This window comes from Monomorium pharaonis, chromosome 6, assembly GCF_013373865.1.
Source record: "Monomorium pharaonis isolate MP-MQ-018 chromosome 6, ASM1337386v2, whole genome shotgun sequence".
NCBI classification, from domain to species: domain Eukaryota; kingdom Metazoa; phylum Arthropoda; class Insecta; order Hymenoptera; family Formicidae; genus Monomorium; species Monomorium pharaonis.
The window spans coordinates 27,553,587-27,565,488 of record NC_050472.1 but is presented as its reverse complement, the minus strand read 5'-3'; the positions used below and the strand labels follow the sequence as shown (position 1 = coordinate 27,565,488).

General features: G+C 33.4%; 3 protein-coding genes across 3 annotated transcripts in view; 2 read left to right on the top strand and 1 right to left on the bottom strand.

Moving 5' to 3' along the window:
* The window catches only part of LOC105828698 (odorant receptor 13a), a 9,178-nt gene extending 5,913 nt beyond the window's left edge, over positions 1-3,265 (bottom strand). The window contains exons 1-3 of the mRNA XM_036288508.1: positions 2,220-3,265; positions 2,027-2,146; positions 1,375-1,492 (exon numbers count right to left, since the gene is read on the bottom strand). Coding sequence (XP_036144401.1) covers positions 1,375-1,492; positions 2,027-2,146; positions 2,220-2,366 — 385 coding nt within the window. The 5' untranslated portion in view covers positions 2,367-3,265. The remainder of the gene's footprint in view (positions 1-1,374; positions 1,493-2,026; positions 2,147-2,219) is intronic.
* Positions 415-1,010, top strand: LOC105828699. The gene is made up of 2 exons (XM_036288506.1): positions 415-726; positions 783-1,010. The coding sequence occupies exons 1-2, from the start codon at positions 448-450 to the stop codon at positions 972-974; spliced, it is 471 nt and encodes a 156-aa protein (XP_036144399.1). The 5' UTR covers positions 415-447; the 3' UTR covers positions 975-1,010.
* Positions 1,378-10,695, top strand: LOC118644150 (chromosome-associated kinesin KIF4-like). Its single transcript, XM_036288483.1, has 12 exons — positions 1,378-1,495; positions 5,840-5,978; positions 6,055-6,280; positions 6,411-6,846; positions 6,962-7,230; positions 7,338-7,778; positions 7,895-8,276; positions 9,166-9,532; positions 9,630-9,924; positions 10,034-10,161; positions 10,305-10,439; positions 10,509-10,695. Exons 3-12 carry the CDS (start codon positions 6,055-6,057, stop codon positions 10,542-10,544), a joined length of 2,715 nt encoding a protein of 904 aa, XP_036144376.1. The 5' UTR covers positions 1,378-1,495; positions 5,840-5,978; the 3' UTR covers positions 10,545-10,695.
* Positions 10,696-11,902: the final 1,207 nt, after the last annotated feature.

The window sequence follows — 11,902 nt, the reverse complement described above, 5'->3', positions numbered from 1 at the left end:
TCCCCCCTCCCTTGCCTCCCCCCCATGCCCGGAGAGTTGAATACTTTTACTGTAATACATAAAAATATACTTCTGTTAATCATATACGTAACGTTTATAATCTACATAGCTATATCAAGTTTTAACAAAAATAATATCATTGTTAAACATAAATTTTATTTGCCAATGAAAAGTTGCTTCCAGAGAAAAAAACTTATTGTGAGAAAAAAGGCACTGTACTAATCGATAAATTGTATTTGGAGGAAACTTACTAAACAACATGCCTGTCAATGGCACTTCGTCATTTTCTCTCTCTCTCTCTCTCTCTCTCCTCACATATATTTAATGTCAAAGAAATTCAACTATCATATGCGTTTGTAAGCTATGCGTTACGCTTCGTGGAAACGTGCCGCGATAGGAAAAACGCAGTAGTAAATTGCAGACTGGAATATAGCATTTTCATTATACATGACCTCTCCAGGGGATTTTAAATCTAAAAACTACCCTCATAAGATAATAAGCCTTGGGTCTTGGTTAAAAGAAAGGTTTGAAATGAGTTACGTAGACAAACTCAGAGACGAAAGATTATTTGCTACTAAAACTATGAACGCTAACTGCAGTCAGTATTATGATCTCGTTAAAAAACTATCATCGTTGTCTGGTCAATGGCCTTATCAAAAACCAATAACGAGATTATTTTGTATGATCTTGATGACTTTGAGCACAATGTCTATGATTATTCCACAGGTAATTAATTCTCGAGAAAAGAGGAATAGCGAGAGCTTTAATATTTAAATTTTTAGATAGCTAAATTTGTTATGTGCAATGGAAACTTACAATGTATCTTTCAAACTATGTCGGCCTATATGTTGACAACGATAACATTGGTGAAGCTGTATACTTGTTACTTTAACCGATGCAAAGTATGTAAATTTGTTCATTTTTGGGTAATGTTTGAATTATATTACATATACTCCAGAGAATATATAACTTAAATCTTAATGTTTGTGTATGTGTGTGTGGGTGTGTGTGTTTTATTTTAGAGCGTATTAGATTGTGAAGAAGTTTATTATTAATCGGTGATTCACTCCTAGATGAAAGTTCTCATTGATCAGCTATTCGTTGACTGGGACGAATTGGAAACACAAGAAGAATATGAAATTTTGAAAAAGTATGCTAACACGGCAGGAACGAGTGAGAGGTGATATGATATCAAGGATATGCGGGACAAGAGACATGGACATAAATACGAGTAACGCTGCGAAGCAATACACTGCAATGTACGATATTATATAGCGAAATACGTACTTGATTATAAAAACAAAGAATCATGACTGACACGAATAGATTGGTTAATTTATTCGGATAATTTATTTCATTTTGATCTCTTCTCACCAGAATATATCACGGAAAATCGTCTACTATTTGCAGCGTAAGACTTCATAATTTCATACTCTTCAGAAGTATGTAATTCTTTCCAATCACAGAACAGGTGTCGAGTGAGGTCTTTTATCTGGTAACGATTGATAGTCTTATATTATAAGGACTTTACATGGTCAATAATATATATACTGTCAAGACCAATAAATACTGAAAATATTGATCGTGTTTGATCAATTGATAGATTGATGTATATATTATACCATAAAATATTACAATCCAATTTTTTTATTTAATTGAGCTTCATTATTGCTGTGTAAGAGATATGTCAATGACAGTGATTATGTGAAGAGAATGCATCAATATTTCCATTAGTAGAGGGTATATATTATATATTATAAAACTAATTTATAATCGTGGATGCAAAAATCACAAAATTAACTTTAGCTTATAAAAATATTGATACATCATTATATATTCAGTATTGATTCAATATTACCGATCAGTATTATTGATTGTGTAAAACCCCTTAAAATTCTCTCTCCCTCCCCCTCTATTCCACAATTATAATTAATTTGCAATCTTAATTTCTTTTTAATTGGATATATTGAAATATTCAATATTTAAAAAAATCACAAAATGTTACAACATATGTTGCAAAACGTACTGTATGAACGTTAAATTGAAAGGTATACATCTTCAGCACAGCCACAATTGATAGTAAATAAGCTGTCATGGCTTGAAATGTGCACTGCAAGTTTTTCTTGCACATAAATTGATATGCTATCTGAAAGAAATATCAATTACAATTTTTCCAATAGACTTTTGGCAATTGCTCATTTGTTGCATGTGTTAATTACCTGTGGCACGAGAATAGTTAATAATATTATAGTTAACAAGGCGATACGAAATATTCTTATTTTTGTCTTTAGATATGGCCACATGCCAGTCAGAGATGATATTTTATAAACAATATCATAATAATGACTGTAAATACTTTCAGCCATAGTTGTCAGAGATATATATTCTACACGCTTAACCGCGTTGAATGTCAATTTTCAAACTTGCTTCGCACGACTGCCACGATCAACTATTAAACGTCAAATAATCATAACTCCTCTTAGTTATCCCTCAAGTGACAAAACCGTTTTGCCACGCGATATGTTGCATTTTCTAATGATTGACATGTACATATATCCCGTATAGTCAGATATAGCATTTATTCTTTGACATTAATTGCACATATAAGTAGAGAGGGATAGAGTTGACTTGATGGTATCTACAATGGGCTAGCGATGTCAGTTTTTCACATTCCCTCCATTCTCTCTCTACAAATGCATAAAATATCGAATAAAAATAATTTGCCACGAGAGAAAGAGAGACAGACAGACAGACACAGAGTGTGCTTTCCAGCAAGACAGTGTAACACAGTGTCCATTAGTGTGAGAAAGAACATGTCAGTGTGTCTCGCTTACACTAGTGGACACTGTGTCTTGCTGGAAAGCACACATATTCTCCGAAGTTTCAAGGCAAACACATAATTGCATTCAACACCGTTAATTGTTTTACATCGTGTTTAATTTAGTAACATCGATATAATTTTATTCGCTCACACTTGACTGAAAGTGAACGGTTTTTTAAAATAATTGCTATGTTTGTATTTTGTATGAAGACGTTTTGTTGAAATTTTGTATGAAATGCAATTAACAAGGTTTGTTTACTTGTAGTTAATTATTTTTCACCCGACACTTAGAATATATTAATTGAACAAAGTTATTATATGGAATTGTACCCGCGGTATTCATCGTCGGGTAATTATTATATCAATTAAGTTTCATTTAAAAACAATTTTCTAATATTTAAAATCAATTAAGTATGATTTACGATGCCATTTCAAATATATTTTATACATATATATATATATATACATATATACATATATATATATATATATATATATATATATATATATATATATATATGTATATGAATGCGACCAGGGGCTCGATTCTTGAATTCATTCGCAAGAAAACGTATGCGCAAATACCCGCTCTAACAGAAAAGTTGCAAGTTTATTGGTTAAAAGTCATACGATAGCCAATAAATTTCTAACTTTTCTGTAAGAACAGAATTTGCGAATACGTTTCTCTTGCGAATAAATTCAAGAATTGAGCCCCTGGTCGCATTCAGCCATAGGTTCCTCGCACATACTTTTGCATAACGTATAGTGTATGACGCATAAGAGAATCGATCAATCAGAGTCTTCTATTTCCCCAGGATAGAAATAAAGATATCTGATTGGTTAATTCTCTTATGCATTATGCATTTCAGGTTATGCAGAAGTCTGTGCAGGGGCCCTTAGGGCCCCCGCACACACTTTTGCATAACACATAACGTATGTACATAAGCAAATTGATTGGTCCATAAGCAAAGTGCATAAGAAATTCAACCAATCGAACGCGTACCAAGTGCTCGGTGTAAACTAGGACAGTGTGTGCGGGGCCATAAGGCCGGATCTACAATAGGTGTAGTAAGCATAAACTTATAGCGTTTTCGATTTGTTGACACGACCCGACTCCGGGTCAATGGTCTGTTCCTTTTATCTTTATTTCTTGCACAGTTTATCGCTTTTTTGCAGTAGAAAAGAACAAACCATTGCTCTAGTTTACACCGAGCACTTGGTACGCGTATCAAATAGTAAATAACTAATGAATGTGTTTAATCATTGGCTGATCAGCTTAAATTCACTACTCGATACGCGTACCAAGTGCTCGGTGTAAACTAGAGCATTGACTCGGAGTCAGGTCAAGTCAGCAAATCGAAAACGCTATTACTAGAATAGACTGCTTAAGAAGGTAGTGGGGGCATAGGTCACCACAGACAATTTTCTAGAAAAATGGAGGAGTGATGTTGGTACTAACGAAAATTCCTAGGCATTAAATTTTCATTTTTGTGTATTAGTAATACTGCATCTGTAATAAATCTGTCAGGGGCCCGATTCTTGAAGTCATTCGCAAGAGAAACGTATTCGCAAATTCTGTTCTTACAGAAAAGTTGAAAATTTATTGGCTATCGTATGGCTATTAACCAATAAACTTACAACTTTCTGTTAGAGCGAGTATTTGCGTATACGTTTCTCTTGCGAATGAATTCAAGAATCGAGCCCCAGCGCGGAAACATATGCGCTGTGCGAATACAAATAATAAATAAATCTACAATATGACCTAGTTTACACCGAGCACTTGGTACACGTATCAAATAGTAAATAACTAGTGAATGTGTTTAATCATTGGCTGATCAGCTTAAATTCACTACTTAATACGCGTACCAAGTGCTCGATGTAAACTAGTAGAGTGTTGTTAGATGGGACGGTTTTTCTTGCGCATGCGCGAGAATTCGCAGTATAAATCTATTATTTTATTTGATTTTATACAATCTTGAATTAAAAAAAAAATTATATAATGTTTAAATATATAGTCAAAATATAGAGCTAAAAAACCTATATAAATCAGATTTTTCTTAACAATGTTATATTTGACGCGCATGCGCGAGAAAACCGTCCCATCTAGAGTCTCTATACAGATCTGTATAGGGATTCTAATCCCGCCTAACAACACTGTTCCTAGTTACAATATCCCCACTTCTTATTTGTGTTGTATTTGAAAACATTTGAAATTTAACCGTTTCTCTGTATCGTCAGCCGTGTCGACTGTCGGTAGTCGGAAATCGGAAACTAAGAATTCTTTGTATGAATTGTTTGATAAACATGCGGTACGTATGTAAAGTGAAAACCTTACACAGTTTGCTAGACTACGTTCCGCTGTAGATTTTTATAGTTCTTATCGAGGGATTGTATTAAAAGTAAGTATAAACGATATACTTTTAGTAAACTTACAGAAATAAATTCTTTAATACGTTACGATTTAATAACAGCAAATTTTATGCCATTTTTTTAAAAGATAGACGTTTTATTATTTGTGTATGTGCTTTGTATAAATATATATATATGTATATACGTATTGTATAAGATTTTGACTTATCTCTTTCATATCAATAATTTAGTGTTGTTTGATAAAGAAGCGTCATATAAAGTAGGACCTTTCGAAACAAGATTTTTTTTTGAAACATTAAAAATTATACATCAGTGTAAAAACTTAAAAAGATTAGCTAAAAGATCCAGCTAAAAAAGATTAAACGTATGTTAGACACAAAGATTTGATATTTCTTTTGTGATTTAATTTGTAAGTTTTATATAATTTAATGGAAAGTTTGAAATATATATTAACTTATTAATCTAGGGTGCGTTCGGGGAGACGCTATTAGCGCTATCAGCATCAGTTTATCCTTGTTCTACTTTTAATGAGTAATGAAGATGGACTGATGCTGGTAGCGCTAATAGCGTCTCCCCGAACGCACCTCTAGTAAAGTAAGAATTTTAAAATATAAATTTTTGTATATAATTACTATATGTATGTATCAGTTACAGACTTATAAAGATAACTCATGTTTATCATCAATGATCCATAATACCTATCAGCAGGAGTCTCATTTGATATTGTCTTTATATTAAAATAAAAAAAAATAAATATAAAATAGTAAATAATAATAAGAATAAGAAGGTTAGCATTACTATTTCATACTCCCAAAGTTCAAAAATTAATGACTATATTTAATGTAACATTGCTATCACTATAGATGTGTGACGATACTGTGCGTGTTGCTCTACGTATTCGTCCATTAGTGGAAAGTGAACTAGAAAAAGGATGTCAAGTATGTTTAGAGGCTATTCCTGGAGAACCCCAAGTTCGCATATGTAATACCGACAAAGCGTTCACTTACAATTATGTATTTCCTCCTTATGTTGGACAGGAGGATTTTTATAACACAGCAATTAAGGGACTCGTAGATAATATTTTTCAAGGTAAATATGTATGTTTTATAATTTTACAAGGCTTTATATTTTATCTTTTATATACTACTATATGCACTTATTTAACATAAAAAGTAAATAATAATCATTACTTCTCTCTCTCTCTCTCTCTCTCTTTCAGGTTATAACGTTACAATATTAGCATATGGACAGACTGGAAGTGGTAAGACTCATTCCATGGGTACCAGTTATACAGGTGTAGAAGAAAAGGGTATTATACCAAGAGTTGTATATGATATATTTGAAGCAATTAAATCCAAGGAAGATTGGAGCTTTAAAGTTGCAGTCTCATTTATGGAATTATATCAGGAACAATTGTATGATTTATTGTCTGATAAGCAGAAGAGTCAGTCCATAGTAGATATTAGAGAGGATGGAAAGAGCATTAGAATTGTTGGTGTAACTGAAAAACAAGTAATAAATGCTCGTGAGACATTAGAGTGTTTGACCCAAGGTTCCATGGGTCGTGTAACTGGAGCGACAGCAATGAATGCGTATAGTAGTCGTAGTCACGCAATATTTACGTTATGTGTACGTCAGCAAAAGAAAGATGATCCGTGAGTGATAATTAATTTACACGTCTCTTATTCCTATCGATGTACTTTCTCGCTGAATTATCATCTTTTACCGATTACAAATTTGTGATAACGGAAATAATTGAATCTTTTAAAGCAGAGGTACAGCGACAGTGGCCAAATTTCATCTGGTTGATTTAGCGGGATCCGAACGTAGTAAAAAAACTCAAACCACTGGGGAACGATTCAAAGAGGGTGTAAATATAAACAAAGGACTACTGGCTCTGGGCAATGTAATTTCGCAACTTGGTGATGGTGCCTCTGGAACTTATATCGGATATAGGGATAGTAAACTTACAAGATTATTACAAGATTCTTTGGGTGGTAACTCCATGACTCTTATGGTTGCATGTGTCAGTCCTGCTGGTTGGTACTCAGGAATAGTTTGATCGTTATTTTTTCTCTTCCCCCTTTTTTACATCTATTTTAACTTGTACTTTAGTATTAATATAAAAAAATTCTATCTCTTGCAGATTATAATTTGGATGAGACACTTAGTACGTTGAGGTATGCGGACCGTGCGCGCAAGATAAAGAACAAGCCGATTGTGAATCAAGATCCGAAAGTAGCGGAGATCAATCGGTTGAACAAATTGGTCCAGGAATTGCGACTAGCTCTTATGAATCAGGAACTTGGTATAACGTGTCCTAAGGAATACGAAGCACTTGAGAAGAAATACAGCGTCTTACAGCACAAGTTTAGAGACATGACGGAAAAGTTGAATTCAAATTTAGAAGAAATTGTTGTTATGCACGAACGAGCGGAGATGGCCGAACAAGCTCGGGAAAAAATCCGATTCGCTATGGCATTATTATTGGATGAATTCAAGCAAGTTTTGCAAAATTTTGATACTTGTCCTGAAATTGATAACGAGAAGCGTAATAAATTAAAAGTGATATACGAAAAGATGTTAGGTGAGCTTTTCTGGTCGAAACTTCTTGCATTGATTATACCGAATATTTTTTCACAAACTGCAATATAAACTTGCAATATACAAGATTTTAATTCAATGTTTATTTTACTCTCATAGATATCCAAAATGATGAAAGAAAAGCATCTGAACAACTCATAAATCATGAAATATCCAACTCGAGAAATTGTGATACGGACATAGAAGATGTGGAATGTGTACATGCAGAAGATTTGAATAATGTCGAAGATAGTTTGGATTACTTTGACAAAAAGGAAGAGGAACATACGTTACGGCAAGCGGAACGAAATAACCAAGTTCAAAGTATTAATAAAGAGTTGGCACTCAAAGAAAGCTTGGTGTCGGAACTCTTGAAAAGTGTTACTCAACAAACTGTGGAAAGTCGTAGGAATGTAATAGAGATGGAGCAAGAGATCAAACGACTACATGCGGAAAAAGAGGAACATTTGCAAGCGGTTCATGCGCACAATGTCAGTTCTAAGTAAGTTGAACGTATATACAATGCACAGATACGTTCACGTGCGCAGATCGTCAATTTTCTTTACAGTGTCGATTTTGCTAATAGCCACTCTGTTCTGTTTAATATCTTTCTGTAGATATTTTTTTAGATAATATTTAATTTTTACAAGTGCCAAATTACTAAGCTTGTTTAGTCTCTTTCTTGTAAAATGTGGATGGGGCTGAGCTTGGAAAAGCGAGATATATTTGGTACCATGGTTGGGATCGAATCTGGGATTTGCCGATTAAAAATCAATTGTTCTTGCATGTGGAGTTACGCGTCGCCATGCGTCGCATGTTATGTTGATACAATTTGTTACTTTAAGACCTAGTATACAATAGGTCACGTGTGGTAAGCCTTTAGCTTTTCAGCTTAAACTTTACATGCGATTTACAAAGTATGTATCAGGCTACGGATGATTGGTTATCGGTTCCCGATTGACGATTGGTGGTTCTACTTCTTCTTCTGAGACCCGACTGGATTTCTGTCCCTGGTGGTTCTACTTCAGCAACGATCTATCGGTTGCTGATTTAGTTTGTCGTTACTTGTCCATTTATCAATCGCCAATCGGAAATCGTGACTGGCAACCCATAATTTCATACGGGTTTCAAATAGATCGCAATTGTAGAGTTTAAAATTTGAAATAAACGCCTTAAGGTCATCACACAATGCCAGGCAACAGGCAATAGGAATAGGAAATAAAGAAAGAGAGAAAGAGAGAAGAAGATCCTCTCTCTCTTTCTCTCTTTCATTATTTCTGTTCCTATTGCCTGTTGCCTGACATAGTGTTTAGGCCCTTAGAACTTGAAGCAAAAGGTTTACTACGCAGACGAAGTTTTCTATTTATTTTATTTGAATACTCTTTGTGCAGATTGGCTGAGACGCGTCGTAAAAAAGTGCAAGAATTGGAAAGAAAGATAGCAGACTTGACGCGTAAGTGCACAGAACAGAACAAGATAATCAAGGCGAAGGAGAAGCAGGATCAAAGGATTAAAACTCTCTCTAGTGAGATACAATCGTTAAAAGAAACTCGAGTCAAACTTATCAGACAGATGCGTAATGATGCAAATAATTTTACAAAGTGGAAACAATCCAAGGAGAAGGAAATTAATAAATTAAGAACGCAAGATCGTAAGCGTGCTTATGAAATGGTACGTATGAAAATAGAACATGACAAACAGGAGAATGTTTTTAAGAGAAAAATGGAAGAAGCTTTTGCAGTGAACAAAAGATTGAAGGTATGTTTTTTTGCCGACAGTATATCTAAGAATACAAAAGCTTTGCTTCTTAGTATTTTACGGGTTTTATTAATTGCTAGACTCTTTATGTGTACAGGGTGCATTGGAGATGCAAAAAAAGGCGGCGCAAAGACAAGAAAGAAAGGTCAATAGCAAAGAAGAGATAAAAACTTGGATGACTCACGAATTAGAAATATTAATGGCCACCATAGAAGCGGATTATTCTCTGAAGAAATTGATGCAAGATAGAGCTTTCTTGGTACTTCAATTAGAGCAGCTAAAAGAAAAAAGCAATTCGGATGAAGAGGAGCTTGAGACTATTACAGAATTCATAGAATTACGCAATGCACAAATTGCAGATTTACAACAAAAGATTCTCGAGTCAGATCAGGGTAAGAGCTTGGAAATAATTTTAATAATATTTAATAACCGCGGATCTCACATACAGTAGGGTACCTGCGATAGCAAGTGGCAATAGCAAGTCAAATGTCTTTTCTTTAGAAACTAGAGCAAATACCAGATGGAATATGATACGTACGATAGCGGATGCAAAGGCGGCATTTGAAACGGCATTCCATATAATTACGCAAGACAGGAAACAACAATGTTACAAATATAACGAATTAAAAGTTAGTAAATACATAACTAGATATATGTATTGTAAAAAAATTATATTTTGTAATATATTATTTTAATATATTTTATATAATAATGATATGATATAAATGTGAATAAATGTATGTGAATTAATAACATAATTGGCTGATTTTAGGAAAAGTACCAGAATTTAGAAGCACAACTAGAAGAATTTAAAAAGCAGGAGAAAGTTTTGTCCGTGACATCTGGTATACAAGATACATCTGACACATTTTGTAGTGAAAAATCTTTGACAAAATTTAACAGACAGGTAATTAAATGTAAAGAGTTTTATGTCAAATAATGTCAAAGACAAATGTTCTATGCGAGTTTTCTTAAGGTAAGATATAACGTTTCAGGTTTTAATGGAGACTAATTTGAATGTAAACAAAAAATTGAAGAAAAAGAAAATAGAAAGTAAAATAGAAATAATCGACGAGAATGTTTCCCTAACGCACAACGATAGTTCAATAATAGTGGACGATGTTGACAAAGATCCAGATTGGAAAAAAACACCGCTTTATAGTCGTATACAAAAGTTACAGGTAATTTTGTGCTACAGAAAAAAGCTGCGCCTTAAAAAAATATTTTTTTAATTGCACTCCTTTCCTTTATATAGAAAGTTTTCATTATCAAGTAGATGAATGCAAAATATAACAAGTTACGTAAATTATATAATTTTCTGAAATTATACTGTAATTTTGTGAATAATGGTCTTGTTCATTTCATCAGAATAAGTCAAAATTGTCGGGTCAACGATTGACTTTTAAGATGGAAGACAATGAGCTAAAATGTCCAATAAAATGTGCTTGTAAAACCAAATGTGCTACGCGAGTATGTACGTGCCGAAAGAATGGCGTTACCTGCAACAATTGCAGTTGTTCGGAACAATGTCAGAATAAAGACGAAAAGAATGTAAGTTGTCATATCCATATATTACGTATCATATTATGTATTGTACTTTAATGACTTACATACTATATTATTTATTTAGTGAGTTGTCAATTTTTATTTATAATTTTTTCTTTCCAGTTGCGTACTACGCTGTTTTCAGATGTCATGGAGGATGAGTGAAATTACAAAGAGCAAGTTTCCATTCTAATTGCATACAAAAAATACATTTACTTATAATATTGAATGTATTATTTGATTTCAAAAGATTGTAGAAAATTCCATTTCGTGCGTGTTTCGTGTCATAGAATATTTATTTCGCTTTTTATATTTTTATATAAACGTGACTTATATGATAAAGTTAACATTAATTATGTATAGAAAGGATAATCTATTTTTACATTTTATATTTCGTACGAGTATGTTTCAGACAAGTTGCTTAACGATTAATGATATGAATCAATTGTATAAATTGTGATATTGACGCGAGAATAGCAGTCCGATCAAATTTAGTGTTGGCCAGGTTCAGTGTAGGTAGTTCATCATACGGTCACAACGCAATATATTTGGGAATGTGTACTTGAGAATAATTAGTAAAGTGAAAATAAAGGTTTGTTCAATCAATCTCATCAGACTAGTATAGTATAAGCAACTTAGGGAAATCTGGTTCTCGGTCTCAATCTGACATCTCTCTTTGTATCCCGAGATGGTATAAAGTATAAACTTTATACTATACAGTTAAAGATTAAAAACTTCTGTATATGAGATGTAGGTTCGAACTACTCGTGGCTTGTTGTGTCGTAACGTCGCTCTCATACGGATCTACATGACGTCGCATCGAAC

Excerpts from the sequence above, each read along its gene's own strand:
- LOC105828699 (XM_036288506.1), top strand. The coding sequence starts at position 448 with ATGACCTCTCCAGGGGATTTTAAATCTAAAAACTACCCTCATAAGATA. Across the intron at positions 727-782 it reads TGTCTATGATTATTCCACAG|ATAGCTAAATTTGTTATGTG; the intron begins GTAATTAATTCT and ends TTAAATTTTTAG.
- LOC118644150 (XM_036288483.1), top strand. The coding sequence starts at position 6,055 with ATGTGTGACGATACTGTGCGTGTTGCTCTACGTATTCGTCCATTAGTG. Across the intron at positions 8,277-9,165 it reads GCGCACAATGTCAGTTCTAA|ATTGGCTGAGACGCGTCGTA; the intron begins GTAAGTTGAACG and ends CTCTTTGTGCAG. Across the intron at positions 9,533-9,629 it reads CAGTGAACAAAAGATTGAAG|GGTGCATTGGAGATGCAAAA; the intron begins GTATGTTTTTTT and ends TTATGTGTACAG.